The sequence below is a fragment of the Salmo salar genome, unplaced genomic scaffold, assembly GCF_905237065.1.
Source record: "Salmo salar unplaced genomic scaffold, Ssal_v3.1, whole genome shotgun sequence".
NCBI classification, from domain to species: domain Eukaryota; kingdom Metazoa; phylum Chordata; class Actinopteri; order Salmoniformes; family Salmonidae; genus Salmo; species Salmo salar.
The window spans coordinates 404,303-425,000 of NW_025550412.1; the positions used below are offsets into that span (position 1 = coordinate 404,303).

The following is a 20,698-nucleotide window of genomic DNA, read 5'->3' on the forward strand; positions in this document are numbered from 1 at the left end:
AACAGATCAGTCAATATGGCTAGCTAGCTAATAACAGATCAGTCAATATGGCTAGCTAGCTAATAACAGATCAGTCAATATGGCTGGTTAGCTAGCTAATAACAGATCAGTCAATATGGCTGGTTAACAAGCTAATAACAGATCAGTCAATATGGCTAGCTAGCTAATAACAGATCAGTCAATATGGCTAGCTAGCTAATAACAGATCAGTCAATATGGCTGGTTAACAAGCTAATAACAGATCAGTCAATATGGCTGGTTAACAAGCTAATAACAGATCAGTCAATATGGCTAGCTAGCTAATAACAGATCAGTCAATATGGCTGGTTAACAAGCTAATAACAGATCAGTCAATATGGCTAGCTAGCTAATAACAGATCAGTCAATATGGCTAGTTAACAAGCTAATAACAGATCAGTCAATATGGCTAGTTAACAAGCTAATAACAGATCAGTCGATATGGCTGGTTAACAAGTTAACTTTCAGGGGATAAACTAGACGGCTATATCCAAATATTGTTGGAAAGAAAATCAATCTATAGTGGTGGTGACAGAAGTCCAACTGACAACTTTACCAGGACGAGGACTTGCCGATGACGAGCTCTTCCCAAAAGCCTAATCTCTGACGAAGCATGCTAAATGACACGTGGGTTGCTAAGCTTAGCTAGCTAGCTACACGCCAAATGGATCTGACTAGCCTCACGTATATGAAAATACAAGGATCAATTGATGTTTACTGATCATGAAAAGCATGCAGTTAATTGTTGTATACGTCTGATGACAGAGCTCAATGTGGAATAATAGGAAATGGGTAGTTCTCACTAGGCTCTTCAAGACCTGATGATATCAAAACACAAAGAGTTTAACAATCCCTTGAATTCCTTTATTTAACAATCCCTTGAAAACGACACGTATTTGTCAATGGTTTTAGCTGGAGCTGAGGGTTCTCCTTGGCCCCCTAGCTGCCAAATCCAACGCTTTGCACCTTATTGTGAAGTTGTACTGATAACGACCTACTGGACTGGTTTGGATTTCTCCCTGACCAATATGGCTGCCATTTTCACCCCATTATGGAACTTTGAGGGTCTACAACACAGCCCCCCCCTTTCTAGTGATTTAATAGGATCTCTATGATTGTGAATTGGTAGTAGAGTATCTTGTCTAAGTGCAGAATCTTGATCTTGTAATATATATTTAGTTTTTTAGTGTCTCAGAATATCTTTGTTCAGTGTCTTGATTCTGTAGAGTAGAATGTCTTGTGAACCTGTAGCAGATCATGTAGAATGTCTTGTTGTGAACCTGTAGCAGATCATGTAGAATGTCTTGTTGTGAACCTGCAGTAGATCATGTAGAATGTCTTGTTGTGAACCTGTAGCAGATCATGTAGAATGTCTTGCCTCAGTTGAGTATCTTGAATCTGGTACAGTATTGTAAGGGCTCCAGCACTAAGGCTTGAATTGAGACATAAATCTGTGTTAGAGGTTCATATGAGTATCTTGTCTTCTATCTTGTCTCAGAGCTTCTTGGATCTGAAGTAAAGTTGCTATCTTGTTTCAGAGCTTCTTGGATCTGAAGTAAAGTTGCTATCTTGTTTCAGAGCTTCTTGGATCTGAAGTAAAGTTGCTATCTTGTCTCAGAGCTTCTTGGATCTGAAGTAAAGTTGCTATCTTGTCTCAGAGCTTCTTGGATCTGAAGTAAAGTTGCTATCTTGTCTCAGAGCTTCTTGGATCTGAAGTAAAGTTGCTATCTTGTTTCAGAGCTTCTTGGATCTGAAGTAAAGTTGCAATCTTGTCTCAGAGCTTCTTGGATCTGAAGTAAAGTTTCTTTGTGAGCATAGAGGTATAGCAGGGGACCTGGGACAGGACGAGTTTGGGAGAGAGAAGGAGAGAGGGATTAATTAATAAATGACTGAGTGACAAAGTGTGTGTGTTGCCTGTCTGACTATGTGTGTGTTGCCTGTCTGACTGACTGTGTGTGTGTTGTCTGACTGTGTGTGTGTGTTGCCTGTCTGACTGACTGTGTGTGTGTTGCCTGTCTGTTTGCCTGTCTGTCTGTCTAACGACCTGGTACCCAGCTCTCTAACTACCATCAGGTCCTAACGGCCTGGTACCCAACTCACTAACGACCATCAGGTCCTAACGGCCTGGTACCCAACTCACTAACGACCATCAGGTCCTAACGGCCTGGTACCCAACTCACTAACTACCATCAGGTCCTAACGGCCTGGTACCCAGCTCTCTAACTACCACCAGGTCCTAACGGCCTGGTACCCAACTCTCTAACGACCATCAGGTCCTAATGACCTGGTACCCAACTCACTAACTACCACCAGGTCCTAATGACCTGGTACCCAGCTCTCTAACTACCACCAGGTCCTAACGGCCTGGTACCCAACTCTCTAACGACCACCAGGTCCTAACGGCCTGGTACCCAACTCACTAACTACCACCAGGTCCTAATGACCTGGTACCCAACTCACTAACTACCACCAGGTCCTAACGGCCTGGTACCCAACTCTCTAACGACCATCAGGTCCTAACGGCCTGGTACCCAGCTCACTAACGACCATCAGGTCCTAACGGCCTAATTAACGGTTAATTAGCGTGAGACAAAATGTCATGACCGCAACAGCCGTAGTGTATTTCCTGTGTGTGTGTCATAGTGTATTTCCTGTGTGTGTCATAGTGTATTTCCTGTGTGTGCCATAGTGTATTTCCTGTGTGTGTGTGTGTGTGTGTGCGTGCGTGCGTGTGTGTCTACCTGTTTCTTCCCGATGGCGTTGCGGTCGGCACAGTTCTGTACGCGTCGCAGCGACACCCTGCGGTTAACTAGCGTCAACATCTCTGTGATCTCCAGGCGCGTTCCATACTCCTGTAGCACTTCACATAGGTCCTGGATGTACCACGATCCATTCAATGTCTCTCTGTGGGAGAAATAACCTACACAGAGACAGACAGAGAGAGAGAGACAGAGAGAGAGAGACACACACAGATGAAGACAGAGAGAGACAGACAGAGAGAGAGATAGAGACACACACAGATGGAGACAGAGAGAGACAGACAGAGAGACAGAGACAGAGATGGAGACAGAGAGAGACAGACAGAGACAAACAGAGATGGAGACACACACACACAGATGAAGACAGAGAGAGACAGACAGAGAGATGGAGACAGACACACAGAGATGGAGACAGACACAAAAACAGACAAGAGACGGGGAGAGAGACAGACACAAAGAAATGGAGACAGAGAGACAAAGATAGACAGAGAGACGGAGACAGACACAGGGAGACAGACACAGAGAGACAGACACAGAGAGACAGACACAGGGAGACAGACACAGGGAGACAGACACAGAGAGACACAGGGAGACAGACACAGGGAGACAGACACAGGGAGACAGACACAGAGAGACAGACACAGGGAGACAGACACAGAGAGACAGACACAGAGAGACAGACACAGAGAGACAGACACAGGGAGACAGACACAGAGAGACAGACACAGGGAGACAGACACAGAGAGACAGACACAGAGAGACAGACACAGGGAGACAGACACAGAGAGACAGACACAGAGAGACAGACACAGAGAGACAGACACAGGGAGACAGACACAGAGAGACAGACACAGACAGACAGACACAGAGAGACAGACACAGACAGACAGACACAGAGAGACAGACACAGAGAGACAGACACAGAGAGACAGACACAGACAGACACAGAGAGACAGACACAGACAGACACAGAGAGACAGACACAGAGAGACAGACACAGACAGACAGACACAGAGAGACACAGACAGACAGACACAGAGAGACAGACACAGACAGAATGGGAGAAGAGAACAATGTTGAAAGGAAGAGAATGGAAGGATGACAGAGTCCTACATATCGAATGGAAGGATGACAGAGTCCTACATATCGAATGGAAGGATGACAGAGTCCTACATATCGAATGGAAGGATGACAGAGTCCTACATATCGAATGGAAGGATGACAGAGTCCTACATATCGAATGGAAGGATGACAGAGTCCTACATATCGAATGGAAGGATGACAGAGTCCTACATATCGAATGGAAGGATGACAGAGTCCTACATATCGAATGGAAGGATGACAGAGTCCTACATATCGAATGGAAGGATGACAGAGTCCTACATATCGAATGGAAGGATGACAGAGTCCTACATATCGAATGGAAGGATGACAGAGTCCTACATATCGAATGGAAGGATGACAGAGTCCTACATATCGAATGGAAGGATGACAGAGTCCTACATATCGAATGGAAGGACGACAGAGTCCTACATATCGAATGGAAGGATGACAGAGTCCTACATATCGAATGGAAGGACGACAGAGTCCTACATATCGAATGGAAGGACGACAGAGTCCTACATATCGAATGGAAGGACGACAGAGTCCTACATATCGAATGGAAGGACGACAGAGTCCTACATATCGAATGGAAGGATGACAGAGTCCTACATATCGAATGGAAGGATGACAGAGTGTGTGCATGCTTGATTGATTGATCTCACCCTCGGCCACAGAGTAGCACATCAGGAAGTCCGCTCCAGCAGGAAGTGTGTGTACCGTCCCAGCATCCACGACCAGCTGGTTAGTGTGAACCTCACAGTCCACCACGTCTACTACAGGACTGACTGGATCGTCATGTTTATCCCCACGACACGCCTAGTGGACAGACACGACCAGCAGGTTAGTGTGAACCTCACAGCCCACCACGTCTACTACAGGACTGACTGGATCGTCATGTTTATCCCCACGACACGCCTAGTGGACAGACACGACCAGCTGGTTAGTGTGAACCTCACAGCCCACCTATATAACCATGCCCAACACACGGAAAGCTTGGTTCAAAACATTCTCTAAAACCTAAACCTCAACGGGTGTTGTACATAAAGGGGTGTGACCACTGAACAAGTCGAAGAAGCTGAACTCTTAGGGGTAACATTAGACTGTCAGCTATCAAGGTCACGTCCTATTGACAAGAGTTGTTGTGAAGATTAGGAGAGAGGTAATGTCTGTTATAATAAGATATTCTGTGTTTTTGACACAAAGATCAACTGTACTGGTTGTCCAGGCTCTGATCTTGTCCTCCATCTTGATTACTGTCTGGTAATGTGGTCAGGTGAAGCAAAGAAAGACCTATCAAAGCTGAGTGTTGTGGGTACAAAGATCAACTGTACTGGTTGTCCAGGCTCTGATCTTGTCCTCCATCTTGATTACTGTCTGGTAATGTGGTCATGTGCAGCAAAGAAAGACCTATCAAAGCTGAGTGTTGTGGGTACAAAGATCAACTGTACTGGTTGTTCAGGCTCTGATCTTGTCCTCCATCTTGATTACTGTCTGGTAATGTGGTCATGTGCAGCAAAGAAAGACCTATCAAAGCTGCAGCTGGTTCAGAACAAGAGCAGCACGGCCTGCCCTTAACTGCACACGGAGAACTAACACAGTCTTTCATGGCTGAGGGTTGAGGAGAAATTAACTACTATATCTGTGTGTTTAAAATGCCTAACCACTAATCTATTAGCATCCACTTCAAAACAGACATACAAAAAACCCCAGCAGAAACACCACCAAGGGTTTCTACACTGTACACAAACCAAAAAAACAGATTTAATGTGTTACTCAGTGATGTATAGAGTCATCATGGAATGATCTGTTACCAGAGGTTACTCAGTGATGTATAGAGTCATCATGGAATGATCTGTTACCAGAGGTTACTCAGTGATGTATAGAGTCATCATGGAATGATCTGTTACCAGAGGTTACTCAGTGATGTATAGAGTCATCATGGAATGATCTGTTACCAGAGGTTACCCAGTGATGTATAGAGTCATCATGGAATGATCTGTTACCAGAGGTTACTCAGTGATGTATAGAGTCATCATGGAATGATCTGTTACCAGAGGTTACTCAGTGATGTATAGAGTCATCATGGAATGATCTGTTACCAGAGGTTACCCAGTGATGTATAGAGTCATGTCATCATGGAATGATCTGTTACCAGAGGTTACTCAGTGATGTATAGAGTCATCATGGAATGATCTGTTACCAGAGGTTACTCAGTGATGTATAGAGTCATCATGGAATGATCTGTTACCAGAGGTTACCCAGTGATGTATAGAGTCATCATGGAATGATCTGTTACCAGAGGTTACTCAGTGATGTATAGAGTCATCATGGAATGATCTGTTACCAGAGGTTACTCAGTGATGTATAGAGTCATCATGGAATGATCTGTTACCAGAGGTTACTCAGTGATGTATAGAGTCATCATGGAATGATCTGTTACCAGAGGTTACTCAGTGATGTATAGAGTCATCATGGAATGATCTGTTACCAGAGGTTACTCAGTGATGTATAGAGTCATCATGGAATGATCTGTTACCAGAGGTTACTCAGTGATGTATAGAGTCATCATGGAATGATCTGTTACCAGAGGTTACCCAGTGATGTATAGAGTCATGTCATCATGGAATGATCTGTTACCAGAGGTTACTCAGTGATGTATAGAGTCATCATGGAATGATCTGTTACCAGAGGTTACTCAGTGATGTATAGAGTCATCATGGAATGATCTGTTACCAGAGGTTACCCAGTGATGTATAGAGTCATCATGGAATGATCTGTTACCAGAGGTTACTCAGTGATGTATAGAGTCATCATGGAATGATCTGTTACCAGAGGTTACTCAGTGATGTATAGAGTCATCATGGAATGATCTGTTACCAGAGGTTACTCAGTGATGTATAGAGTCATCATGGAATGATCTGTTACCAGAGGTTACTCAGTGATGTATAGAGTCATCATGGAATGATCTGTTACCAGAGGTTACTCAGTGATGTATAGAGTCATCATGGAATGATCTGTTACCAGAGGTTACTCAGTGATGTATAGAGTCATCATGGAATGATCTGTTACCAGAGGTTACTCAGTGATGTATAGAGTCATCATGGAATGATCTGTTACCAGAGGTTACTCAGTGATGTATAGAGTCATCATGGAATGATCTGTTACCAGAGGTTACTCAGTGATGTATAGAGTCATCATGGAATGATCTGTTACCAGAGGTTACTCAGTGATGTATAGAGTCATCATGGAATGATCTGTTACCAGAGGTTACTCAGTGATGTATAGAGTCATCATGGAATGATCTGTTACCAGAGGTTACTCAGTGATGTATAGAGTCATCATGGAATGATCTGTTACCAGAGGTTACTCAGTGATGTATAGAGTCATCATGGAATGATCTGTTACCAGAGGTTACTCAGTGATGTATAGAGTCATCATGGAATGATCTGTTACCAGAGGTTACTCAGTGATGTATAGAGTCATCATGGAATGATCTGTTACCAGAGGTTACTCAGTGATGTATAGAGTCATCATGGAATGATCTGTTACCAGAGGTTACTCAGTGATGTATAGAGTCATCATGGAATGATCTGTTACCAGAGGTTACTCAGTGATGTATAGAGTCATCATGGAATGATCTGTTACCAGAGGTTACTCAGTGATGTATAGAGTCATCATGGAATGATCTGTTACCAGAGGTTACTCAGTGATGTATAGAGTCATCATGGAATGATCTGTTACCAGAGGTTACTCAGTGATGTATAGAGTCATCATGGAATGATCTGTTACCAGAGGTTACTCAGTGATGTATAGAGTCATCATGGAATGATCTGCTACCAGAGGTTACTCAGTGATGTACCCCAGGAAGAGTAGCTGCTGCACTAAACACACTGGGTTAGCATATCTACACGCCTGAAACACACAAACACGTTTACCCACCACACACTCCTACCTGGAAGATGAAGATCTTGGGCTTGCCCACCAGACTAGAACAGCGGTCTCCTTTGAAGGTGTGTGTCAAGTCTCGGATGGAGAGTTTTCCGTCTCTGGCGAACACGCACTCATTCTCCCCGTGGCTCAGAAACACACACAGGAAACAATCTGCCTCCGCATGGTTCCAGTTCACAGCTGGGGAGAGCGAGAGAGTACAGACTGGATTTCTTCTACGCATTACCCTGTCCTCTGGGGAGTCAGTTCATTACCCTGTCCTCTGGGGACAGTACTTTCATTACCCTGTCCTCTGGGGACAGTACTTTCATTACCCTGTCCTCTGGGGACAGTACTTTCATTACCCTGTCCTCTGGGGACAGTACTTTCATTACCCTGTCCTCTGGGGGAGTCAGTTCATTACCCTGTCCTCTGGAGAGTCAGTTCATTACCCTGTCCTCTGGGGACAGTACTTTCATTACCCTGTCCTCTGGGGACAGTACTTTCATTACCCTGTCCTCTGGGGACAGTACTTTCATTACCCTGTCCTCTGGGGACAGTACTTTCATTACCCTGTCCTCTGGAGAGTCAGTTCATTACCCTGTCCTCTGGGGACAGTACTTTCATTACCCTGTCCTCTGGGGACAGTACTTTCATTACCCTGTCCTCTGGGGACAGTACTTTCATTACCCTGTCCTCTGGGGACAGTACTTTCATTACCCTGTCCTCTGGGGACAGTACTTTCATTACCCTGTCCTCTGGAGAGTCAGTTCATTACCCTGTCCTCTGGGGACAGTACTTTCATTACCCTGTCCTCTGGGGACAGTACTTTCATTACCCTGTCCTCTGGGGACAGTACTTTCATTACCCTGTCCTCTGGAGAGTCAGTTCATTACCCTGTCCTCTGGGGACAGTACTTTCATTACCCTGTCCTCTGGGGACAGTACTTTCATTACCCTGTCCTCTGGGGACAGTACTTTCATTACCCTGTCCTCTGGGGACAGTACTTTCATTACCCTGTCCTCTGTGGACAGTACTTTCACATCATTAAATCCAGATCAAAACGTTGTTGTTGTGGTTTACCATCGTCTATGACAGCCCGGACCTCCTGTCTGGTCAGGTTGTCATACGGCCTCACAGCAAAACTTAGCTCCTCTAGTCTGGAAAAAAAAAACACAACACGCACAAACACACACGTTAAAGACAGAAACACAACAGAACAATGTGTGCGTGTGTGTCTCCGTCCATCTGTCTGTCTGTTCGTCCTTTTGTATGACTCTGTACCGTCGCAAAAGGTTGTTCTTGTCAGCTTTGGTACCATGGCGATGAGGGAGGCGGAGCTCTGGGGAGAAGTATTCCTGGTTGAAGATGAGGGCCAGCCCCCTTAGGCTGTATGACATCACATACTCCTCCCCCGGATCTGACACCTCAATACTACAAGGGAAGTGAGAATGTAAAGAGAGATAAGGGGGGGTGTGTGAGAAAGAGAGGAGGTGTGAGAGAGAGAGAGAGAGAGAGAGAGAGAGAGAGAGAGAGGGGGGGGAGGTGTGAGAGAATCCTATATGGTGCATTCTGAAAGTATTGAGACCACATGACCTTTTCCACATTTTGTTACGTCACAGCCTTATTCTAAAATTGATTAAATCGTTTTTTCCCCCTCATCAATCTACACATAATAACAAAGCACAAACAGGTTTAGACATTTTTACAAAATGTTGTTTTTTTAAAATACTGAAATATCACATTTACATAAGTATTCAGACCCTTTACTCAGTACTTTGTTGAAGCACCTTTGGCAGCGACTACAGAATCGAGTCTTCTTGGGTATGACGCTACAAGCTTGGCACACCTGTATTTGGGGAGTTTCTCCCATTCTTCTCTGCAGATCCTCTCAATCTCTGTCAGGTTGGATGGGGAGCGTTGCTGCACAGCTATTTTTAGGTCTCTCCAGAGATGTTCGATCGGGTTCACGTCAGGGCTCTGGCTGGGCCACTCAAGGACATTCAGAGACTTGTCCTGAAGCCACTCTTGTGTTGTCTTGGCTGTGTGTTTAGGGTCGTTGTCCTGTTGGAAGGTAAACCTTCACCCCAGTCTGAGGTCCTGAGCGCTCTGGAGCAGGTTTTCATCAAGGATCTTTCTGTACTTTGCTCTGTTCATCTTTCCCTCGATCCTGACTAGTCTCCCGGTCCCTGCCGCTGAAAAACATCCCCACAGCATGATGCTGCCACCACCATGCTTCACCGTAGGGATGGTGCCAGGTTTCCTCCAGACGTGACGCTTGGCATTCAGGCAAAGAGTTAAATCTTGGTTTCATCAGACCAGAGAATCTTGTCTCTTATGTTCTGATAGTCTTTAGGCAAAGTCCAAGCGGGCTGTCATTTACATTTTAGTCATTTAGCAGACGCTCTTATCCAGAGCGACTTACAGTAGTGAATGCATACATTTCAATTCATTTCATACATTTTTTTCCCCCGTACTGGCCCCCCGTGGGAATCGAACCCACAACCCTGGCATTGCAAACACCATTGCAAACACCATGCTCTACCAACTGAGCCATGTGCCTTTTACTGAGGAGTGGCTTCCATCTTGCCACTCTACCATAAAGGCCTGACTGGTTGAGTGCTGCAGAGATGGTTGTCCTTCTGGAAGGTTCTCCCATCTCCACAGAGGAACTCTGGAGCTCTGTCAGAGTGACCATCTGGTTCTTGGTCCTGACCAAGACCATTCTCCCCCGATTGCTCAGTTTGTTTTGGTACCCTTCCCCAGATCTGTGCGTCGACACAATCCTGTCTCGGAGCTCTACGGACAATTCCTTCGACCTCATGGCTTGTTTTTTGCTCTGACGTGCACTGTCAACTGTGGGACCTTATACAGACAGGTGTGTGCCTTTCCAAATCATGTCCAATCAATCGAATTTACCACATGTGGACTCCAATCAAGTTGTAGAAACATCAAAGATGATCAATGGAAACAGGATGCACCTGAGCTCAATTTCAAGTCTCATAGCAAAGGGTCTGAATACTTATGTAAATAAGTATTTTTTATACATTTGCAAACATTTCTAAAAAACTGTTTTTGCACTTTGTCATTATGTGGTATTGTGTGTCGATCGATAAGGATTAAATTTTTTTTAAGGCTGTATGTAACGTAACAAAATGTGGAAAAAGTCAAGGGGTCTGAATACTTTCCGAATGCACTGTATATATCTTTACTATCTCCTGTATGTCATATAGTAATGCTCCCAAGAGACTGGAACAGTGAACTGTAAACATGGTCAGATCTAGTCTACCAGATTCACACAACACAAGAGTCTTACCCTATCTTATAGACATCAGGCTCAGCATAGCTCTCTATCAGGGCTGGAATAAAATGATTTACAATTTTTCAAGTATGTTGTCTATAATGTTTCATTATTAACAGGAGTTATAAAGCCATTATTAACAACGTACACCATGTAAAGAGTCAGGGAACTGCATCATTTGTCAGAAGGTGAGTGTAGCTGGTGCAAGAAGTCAGGCGCAGGAGAGCAAAAATGAGTAACGTTCTTTACTCATAAATCAAGGCACAAGGTAACAAATACACTTGACCAAATACAAACGGTACACATTACGGATGAACACAGCACCCGTCCCAAAAAAAAAAACAGCCATCATGAACCGACATGAACATAAAAACAATCACGCACAAAAAAAAACACGGGGGAAACAGAGGGTTAAATACATGGGGGAATGAAAACCAGGTGTGTAGAAAACAAAGACAAAACAAATGGAAAATAAAAGGTGGGTCAGCGATGGCTAGAAGACCGGTGATGTCGACCGCCGAACGCCACCCGAACAAGGAGAGGGACCGTCTTCGGCGGAAGTCGTGACAGTACCCCCCCCCCTTGACGCCGACCTGGAGGGCGAGGCGCAGGGCGATCCCGATGGAGACGATGGAACTCCCGCAGCATCGATGGGGTCTAACACGTCCTCCACCGGCACCCAGCATCTCTCCACCGGCTTTCTAGCCATCGCCGCTCCATTTTTCATTTATCCATTTGTTTTGTCTTGTTCCCTGTTCCCACACCTGGTTTTTCATTTCCCAATCACACTACATGTATTTATTCCTCTGTTCCCCCTCATGTCTTTGTGTTAAGTGTCATGTTTGACGCGCTATTCTGGTGTGCGTTTATTCCGTGTTTATATTTCACGAGGTTTATTTGTTTATACATAATTATTGTGACTGTTTATTAGCTGTTTTGCACTTTGGCATATTGGATGGAGGTGTCCGTCTGTTGGTTTCTCCTGCCTAAATAAATAAAGTGTGTGCCTGTTCACAACTCTCAGCTCTCCTGCTCCTGACTGCGCTCCCAGTACGCACACCATTTGACAGTCGCCTGTAGCAGTAAATGAGAATCAGGTTCTTCTGTCACTTACCTGTCGAAGTCGCAGGTGACCGCTTTGCCTCGCTGTCCACCTTAACAACCCGCTCTGTGGATGATCAACGTTATAGGCTATACAGTTGAAGTCGGGAAGTTTACATATACCTTCGCCAAATACATTTGAACTCAAGTTTTTCACAATTCCTGACATTTAATCCTAGTAAATATTCCTTGTCTTAGGTCAGTTAGGATCACCACTTTATTTTAAGAATGTGAAATGTCAGAATAATAGTAGTGAGAATGATTTATTTCAGCTTTTATTTCTTTCATCATATTCCCAGTGGGTCAGAAGTTTACGTACACTCAATTAGTATTTGGTAGCATTGCCTTAAAATTGTTTAACTTGGGTCAAACGTTTCGGGTAGCCTTCCACAAGCTTCCCACAATCAGTTGGGTGAATTTTGGCCCATTCCTTCTGACAGAGCTGGTGTAACTGTGTCAGGTTTGTAGGCCTCCTTGCTCGCACACGCTTTTTCAGTTCTGCCCACAAATGTTCTATAGGATTGAGGTCAGGGCTTTGTGATGGCCACTCCAATACCTCGACTTTGTTGTCCTTAAGACATTTTGCCACAACTTGGAAAGTATGCTTGGGGTCATTGTCCATTTGGAAGACCCATTTGCGATCAAGCTTTAACTTCCTGACTGATGTCTTGAGATGTTGCTTCAATATATCTACATAATTTTCCTTACTCATGATGCCATCTATTTTGTGAAGTGCACCAGTCCCCCCTGCAGCAAAGCACCCCCACAACATGATGCTGCCACCCCTGTGGTTCACGGTTGCGATGGTGTTTTTCGGCTTGCAAGCCTCCACCTTTTTCCTCCAAACATAACGGTGGTCATTATGGCCAAACTGTTCTATTTTTGTTTCATCAGACCAGAGGACATTTCTCCAAAAAGTACGATCTTTTTCCCCGTGTGCAGTTGCAAACCGTAGTCTGGCTTTTTTAACGGCAGTTTTGGAGCAGTGGCTTCTTCCTTGCTGAGAGGCCTTTCAGGTTATGCCGATATAGGACTCGTTTTCCTGTGGATAAAGATACTTTTGTACCTGTTTTCTCCAGCATCTTCACAAGGTCCTTTGCTGTTGTTCTGGGATTGATTTGCACTTTTCGCACCAAAGTACGTTCATCTCTAGGAGACAGAACGCGTCTCCTTCCTGAGCGGTATGACAGCTGCGTGGTCCCATGGTGTTTATACTTGAGAACTATTGTTTGTACAGATAAACGTGGTACCTTCAGGCGTTTGGAAATTGTTCCCAAGGATGAACCAGACTTGTGGAGGTCTACAAAAAAAAATCTGACATTATTTTCTGGAATTTTCCAAGCTGTTTAAAGGCACAGTCAACTTAGTGTATGTAAACTTCTGACCCACTGGAATTGTGATACAGTGAATTATAAGTGAAATAATCTGTCTGTAAACAATTGTTGGAAAAATGACTTGTGTCATGCACAAAGTAGACGTCCTAACCGACTTGCCAAAACTATAGTTTATTAACAAGAAATTTGTGGAGTGGTTGAAAAACAAGTTTTAATGACTCCAACCTAAGTGTATGTAAACTTCCGACTTCAACTGTATAATATACTCTGAGAGTACAAAACATTAAGAACACCTGCTCTTTCCATGACATACTGTAGACTGACCAGATGAATCCAGGTGAAAGATATGATCCCTTATTGATGTCACCTGTTAAATCCACTTCAATCAGTGTAGATGAAGTGGGAGGAGACGGGGTTAAAGAAGGATTTTTTTTTATATATATACTGTGCATTCTGAAAGTATTCAGACCACTTGACTTTTTCCAAATATTGTTACATTACAGCTTTATTCTAAAATGGATTAAAAAAAATGTAAAAAAAATACTCATCAATGTATTAAAAATTAAAAAACAGAAATATCTTACTTACATAAAGTATTCAGACCCTTTGCTATGAGACTAAAATATATATATATAAAAAAATGTCAGAGATGGTTGTCCCTTCTAGAAGTTTCTCGCATCTTCACAGAGGAACTCTGACAATTGAGACATGGATTGTGTATGTGTGCCATTCAGAGGGTGAATGGGCAAGGCAAAAGATGTAAATGTGCCTTTCAATGGGTGTAAGTAAGGTAGTAAGTGCCAAGAACTGTTCCTAATTTTTGTACACATGTAAACATAAGTATTGGTCATTTTCAATAAAACGTCACAATACATTTGATTTAACTGATAGGAGGAGAGGAGGAGAAGGGTGCAGCCCACAGTTTGGGGCGTTCCTGCATGTGGGCGTTCCTGCATAAAGAACCCCTTTTTATACTTCTATTGGTCCATTATTAAGCTAGGACAGGTGGAGGCGTGGCCGCTCCAGTACAGTAGGTGGCAGTAATGCACAATAACGTTGGATGCCAGCCGCTGATAAACCCCACAGAAGAAGGGGGGGGTGACAACGGTAGCTAGCTAGCCGTACACCCGTAGACAGTGACCTTCGCCCCAGCCTGTCGGCCACTGTTTTCCTGCAGTTCTGTTAACGACGGCGACATCAGGTGTACGGCAGGTGTGTATTCATGGATGCCAATGGAACCCAGACTTCCCCCCCCAAAAAAAACATTTACCAAGAAAAGAAAGAAAAAAAAAACATACAAAATAATGTATCTTTTGTCACTTTCTGTTTCATAAATGTCCTTCAATTCGAGGCTGAATGTATCTCACCGTTTAAAGCATCCGAGTGAACAAAACATCGCCCCTCTGTCTCAGTATGTCTAGCGTATCCATCTGATGCTGTCTGGTCAGAAAGACTATGACGTTGTTGTTGCCCGTAGTTGCCTGTAGCATTGAATGCAAGAGAAGCCACCGAGAATTTTGGACTGCCTTGATAATTTTAAAAACAAATAATAGCCAATCAGCATTGAGCTAAACTGAGTGAGCTCAGCTGTGATTGGTCCTGGAGCACAAAAAAATATCAAAAGGAAGCCAGTTTAGATTTGGCTTCACACCAACAACATCACAAGCCAAACAGAAAAAAAAACTTGAATTGTTGCATTCCGTTCTGTTGTTGTCCTCAGGTGGCTAGCTAGCTAGCTAAAATGGTCCCTTTCCTAAATTAGCCATGGAAGGAGAGAGGGATTTGGACTTGTGGTTTTACTTAATTCTCCGTATTGGCCAATGATTATAATGGGGATTCTGATCCAACCATTCATTCATACATTGTTGTGTCCCTGACCTGACAGGATGGAAGTTCAATATGTAGCTAGATGTAGTAGGCTAATGTTAACTAGCTGGCGTAGCGTATGGTTAAACATGAAAGGAAGTTAGGCTAGCAGGTAGCCCAGGACAACAACAAACTAAAAGCATGTATTGTATGACAGTCAGACATCATTACCACTAAAGACAACAAGATAAGATCTGTTATTAGCTTCTTAACCAGCCATATTGACTGATCTGTTATTAGCTAGCTAGCCATATTGACTGATCTGTTATTAGCTAGCTAGACATATTAACTGATCTGTTATTAGCTAGCTAGCCATATTGACTGATCTGTTATTAGCTTGTTAACCAGCCATATTGACTGATCTGTTATTAGCTAGCTAGCCATATTGACTGATCTGTTATTAGCTAGCTAGCCATATTGACTGATCTGTTATTAGCTTGTTAACGAGCCATATTGACTGATCTGTTATTAGCTTGTTAACGAGCCATATTGACTGATCTGTTATTAGCTAGCTAGCCATATTGACTGATCTGTTATTAGCTAGCTAGCCATATTGACTGATCTGTTATCAGCTAGCTAGCCATATTGACTGATCTGTTATTAGCTAGCTAGCCATATTGACTGATCTGTTATTAGCTAGCTAGCCATATTGACTGATCTGTTATCAGCTAGCTAGCCATATTGACTGATCTGTCATTAGCTAGCTAGCCATATTGACTGATCTGTTATTAGCTAGCTAGCCATATTGACTGATCTGTTATTAGCTAGCTAGCCATATTGACTGATCTGTTATTAGCTAGCTAGCCATATTGACTGATCTGTTATCAGCTAGCTAGCTATATTGACTGATCTGTTATTAGCTAGCTAGCCATATTGACTGATCTGTTATTAGCTAGCTAGCCATATTGACTGATCTGTTATTAGCTAGCTAGCCATATTGACTGATCTGTTATTAGCTAGCTAGACATATTGACTGATCTGTTATTAGCTAGCTAGCCATATTGACTGATCTGTTATTAGCTAGCTAGCCATATTGACTGATCTGTTATTAGCTAGCTAGCCATATTGACTGATCTGTTATTAGCTAGCTAGCCATATTGACTGATCTGTTATTCGCTTGTTAACCAGCCATATTGACAGATCTGTTATTAGCTAGCCAGCCATATTGACTGATCTGTTATCAGCTAGCTAGCCATATTGACTGATCTGTTATTAGCTAGCTAGCCATATTGACTGATCTGTTATCAGCTAGCTAGCCATATTGACTGATCTGTCATTAGCTAGCTAGCCATATTGACTGATCTGTTATTAGCTAGCTAGCCATATTGACTGATCTGTTATTAGCTAGCTAGCCATATTGACTGATCTGTTATCAGCTAGCTAGCTATATTGACTGATCTGTTATTAGCTAGCTAGCCATATTGACTGATCTGTTATTAGCTAGCTAGCCATATTGACTGATCTGTTATTAGCTAGCTAGCCATATTGACTGATCTGTTATTAGCTAGCTAGCCATATTGACTGATCTGTTATTAGCTAGCTAGACATATTGACTGATCTGTTATTAGCTAGCTAGCCATATTGACTTACCTGTTATTAGCTTGTTAACCAGCCATATTGGCTGATCTGTTATTAGCTTGTTAACCAGCCATATTGACTGATCTGTTATTAGCTAGCTAGCCAGTTTGACTGATCTGTTATTAGCTTGTTAACCAGCCATATTGACTGATCTGTTATCAGCTAGCTAGCCATATTGACTGATCTGTTATTAGCTAGCTAGCCATATTGACTGATCTGTTATCAGCTAGCTAGCCATATTGACTGATCTGTTAATAGCTAGCTAGCCATATTGACTGATCTGTTATTAGCTAGCTAGCCATATTGACTGATCTGTTATCAGCTAGCTAGCCATATTGACTGATCTGTCATTAGCTAGCTAGCCATATTGACTGATCTGTCATTAGCTAGCTAGCCATATTGACTGATCTGTTATTAGCTAGCTAGCCATATTGACTGATCTGTTATTAGCTAGCTAGCCATATTGACTGATCTGTTATCAGCTAGCTAGCTATATTGACTGATCTGTTATTAGCTAGCTAGCCATATTGACTGATCTGTTATTAGCTAGCTAGCCATATTGACTGATCTGTTATTAGCTAGCTAGCCATATTGACTGATCTGTTATTAGCTAGCTAGCCATATTGACTGATCTGTTATTAGCTAGCTAGACATATTGACTGATCTGTTATTAGCTAGCTAGCCATATTGACTTACCTGTTATTAGCTTGTTAACCAGCCATATTGGCTGATCTGTTATTAGCTTGTTAACCAGCCATATTGACTGATCTGTTATTAGCTATCTAGCCAGTTTGACTGATCTGTTATTAGCTTGTTAACCAGCCATATTGACTGATCTGTTATTAGCTAGCTAGCCATATTGACTGATCTGTTATTAGCTAGCTAGCCATATTGACTGATCTGTTATTAGCTAGCTAGCCATATTGACTGATCTGTTATTAGCTTGTTAACCAGCCATATTGACTGATCTGTTATTAGCTTGTTAACCAGCCATATTGACTGATCTGTTATTAGCTAGCTAGCCATATTGACTGATCTGTTATTAGCTTGTTAACCAGCCATATTGACTGATCTGTTATTAGCTTGTTAACCAGCCATATTGACTGATCTGTTATTAGCTAGCTAGACATATTGACTGATCTGTTATTAACTAGCTAGCCATATTGACTGATCTGTTATTAGCTAGCTAGCCATATTGACTGATCTTTATTAGCTTGTTAACCAGCCATATTGACTGATCTGTTATTAGCTTGTTAACCAGCCATATTGACTGATCTGTTATTAGCTTGTTAACCAGCCATATTGACTGATCTGTTATTAGCTAGCTAGCAATATTGACTGATCTGTTATTAGCTAGCTAGCCATATTGACTGATCTGTTATTAGCTAGCTAGCCATATTGACTGATCTGTTATTAGCTTGTTAACCAGCCATATTGACTGATCTGTTATTAGCTAGCCAGCCATATTGACTGATCTGTTATTAGCTTGTTAACCAGCCATATTGACTGATCTGTTATTAGCTAGCTAGCCATATTGACTGATCTGTTATTAGCTAGCTAGACATATTAACTGATCTGTTATTAGCTAGCTAGCCATATTGACTGATCTGTTATTAGCTAGCTAGCCATATTGACTGATCTGTTATTAGCTTGTTAACCAGCCATATTGACTGATCTGTTATTAGCTAGCTAGCCATATTGACTGATATGTTATTAGCTAGCTAGACATATTGACTGATCTGTTATTAACTAGCTAGCCATATTGACTGATCTGTTATTAGCTAGCTAGCCATATTGACTGATCTTTATTAGCTTGTTAACCAGCCATATTGACTGATCTGTTATTAGCTAGCTAGCCATATTGACTGATCTGTTATTAGCTTGTTAACCAGCCATATTGACTGATCTGTTATTAGCTTGTTAACGAGCCATATTGACTGATCTGTTATTAGCTAGCTAGCCATATTGACTGATCTGTTATCAGCTAGCTAGCCATATTGACTGATCTGTTATTAGCTAGCTAGCCATATTGACTGATCTGTTATTAGCTAGCTAGCCATATTGACTGATCTGTTATTAGCTAGCTAGCCATATTGACTGATCTGTTATTCGCTTGTTAACCAGCCATATTGAGTGATCTGTTATTAGCTAGCCAGCCATATTGACTGATCTGTTATCAGCTAGCTAGCCATATTGACTGATCTGTTATTAGCTAGCTAGCCATATTGACTGATCTGTTATTAGCTAGCTAGCCATATTGACTGATCTGTTATTAGCTAGCTAGCCATATTGACTGATCTGTCATTAGCTAGCTAGCCAAATTGACTGATCTGTTATTAGCTAGCTAGCCATATTGACTGATCTGTTATTAGCTAGCTAGCCATATTGACTGATCTGTTATCAGCTAGCTAGCCATATTGACTGATCTGTTATCAGCTAGCTAGCTATATTGACTGATCTGTTATTAGCTAGCTAGCCATATTGACTGATCTGTTATTAGCTAGCTAGCCATATTGACAGATCTGTTATTAGCTAGCTAGCCATATTGACTGATCTGTTATTAGCTAGCTAGCCATATTGACTGATCTGTTATTAGCTAGCTAGACATATTGACTGATCTGTTATTAGCTAGCTAGCCATATTGACTTACCTGTTATTAGCTTGTTAACCAGCCATATTGGCTGATCTGTTATTAGCTTGTTAACCAGCCATATTGACTGATCTGTTATTAGCTAGCTAGCCAGTTTGACTGATCTGTTATTAGCTTGTTAACCAGCCATATTGACTGATCTGTTATCAGCTAGCTAGCCATATTGACTGATCTGTTATTAGCTAGCTAGCCATATTGACTGATCTGTTATCAGCTAGCTAGCCATATTGACTGATCTGTTATTAGCTAGCTAGCCATATTGACTGATCTGTTATTAGCTAGCTAGCCATATTGACTGATCTGTTATCAGCTAGCTAGCCATATTGACTGATCTGTCATTAGCTAGCTAGCCATATTGACTGATCTGTCATTAGCTAGCTAGCCATATTGACTGATATGTTATTAGCTAGCTAGCCATATTGACTGATCTGTTATTAGCTAGCTAGCCATATTGACTGATCTGTTATTAGCTAGCTAGCCATATTGACTGATCTGTTATTAGCTAGCTAGCCATATTGACTGATCTGTTATTAGCTAGCTAGCCATATTGACTGATCTGTTATTAGCTAGCTAGACATATTGACTGATCTGTTATTAGCTAGCTACACATATTGACTGATCTGTTATTAGCTAGCTAGCCATATTGACTTACCTGTTATTAGCTTGTTAACCAGCCATATTGGCTGATCTGTTATTAGCTTGTTAACCAGCCATATTGACTGATCTGTTATTAGCTATCTAGCCAGTTTGACTGATCTGTTATTAGCTTGTTAACCAGCCATATTGACTGATCTGTTATCAGCTAGCTAGCCATATTGACTGATCTGTTATTAGCTAGCTAGCCATATTGACTGATCTGTTATTAGCTAGCTAGCCATATTGACTGATCTGTTATTAGCTAGCTAGCCATATTGACTGATCTGTTATTAGCTAGCTAGCCATATTGACTGATCTGTTATTAGCTTGTTAACCAGCCATATTGACTGATCTGTTATTAGCTTGTTAACCAGCCATATTGACTGATCTGTTATTAGCTAGCTAGCCATATTGACTGATCTGT

The 20,698-nt window shown here is 42.3% G+C and overlaps 1 protein-coding gene across 1 annotated transcript in view; it reads right to left on the reverse strand.

Annotated features, from left to right (window-relative positions):
* Positions 1–340: 340 nt before the first annotated feature.
* LOC106578230 (caspase-6) overlaps positions 341–20,698 on the reverse strand; it is a 22,586-nt gene continuing 2,228 nt past the window's right edge. The window contains exons 2-10 of the mRNA XM_045713757.1: positions 14,912–15,025; positions 12,224–12,277; positions 11,125–11,167; positions 9,093–9,242; positions 8,892–8,968; positions 7,834–8,009; positions 4,544–4,697; positions 2,760–2,938; positions 341–1,852 (exon numbers count right to left, since the gene is read on the reverse strand). Coding sequence (XP_045569713.1) covers positions 1,793–1,852; positions 2,760–2,938; positions 4,544–4,697; positions 7,834–8,009; positions 8,892–8,968; positions 9,093–9,242; positions 11,125–11,167; positions 12,224–12,277; positions 14,912–15,025 — 1,007 coding nt within the window. The 3' untranslated portion in view covers positions 341–1,792. The remainder of the gene's footprint in view (positions 1,853–2,759; positions 2,939–4,543; positions 4,698–7,833; positions 8,010–8,891; positions 8,969–9,092; positions 9,243–11,124; positions 11,168–12,223; positions 12,278–14,911; positions 15,026–20,698) is intronic.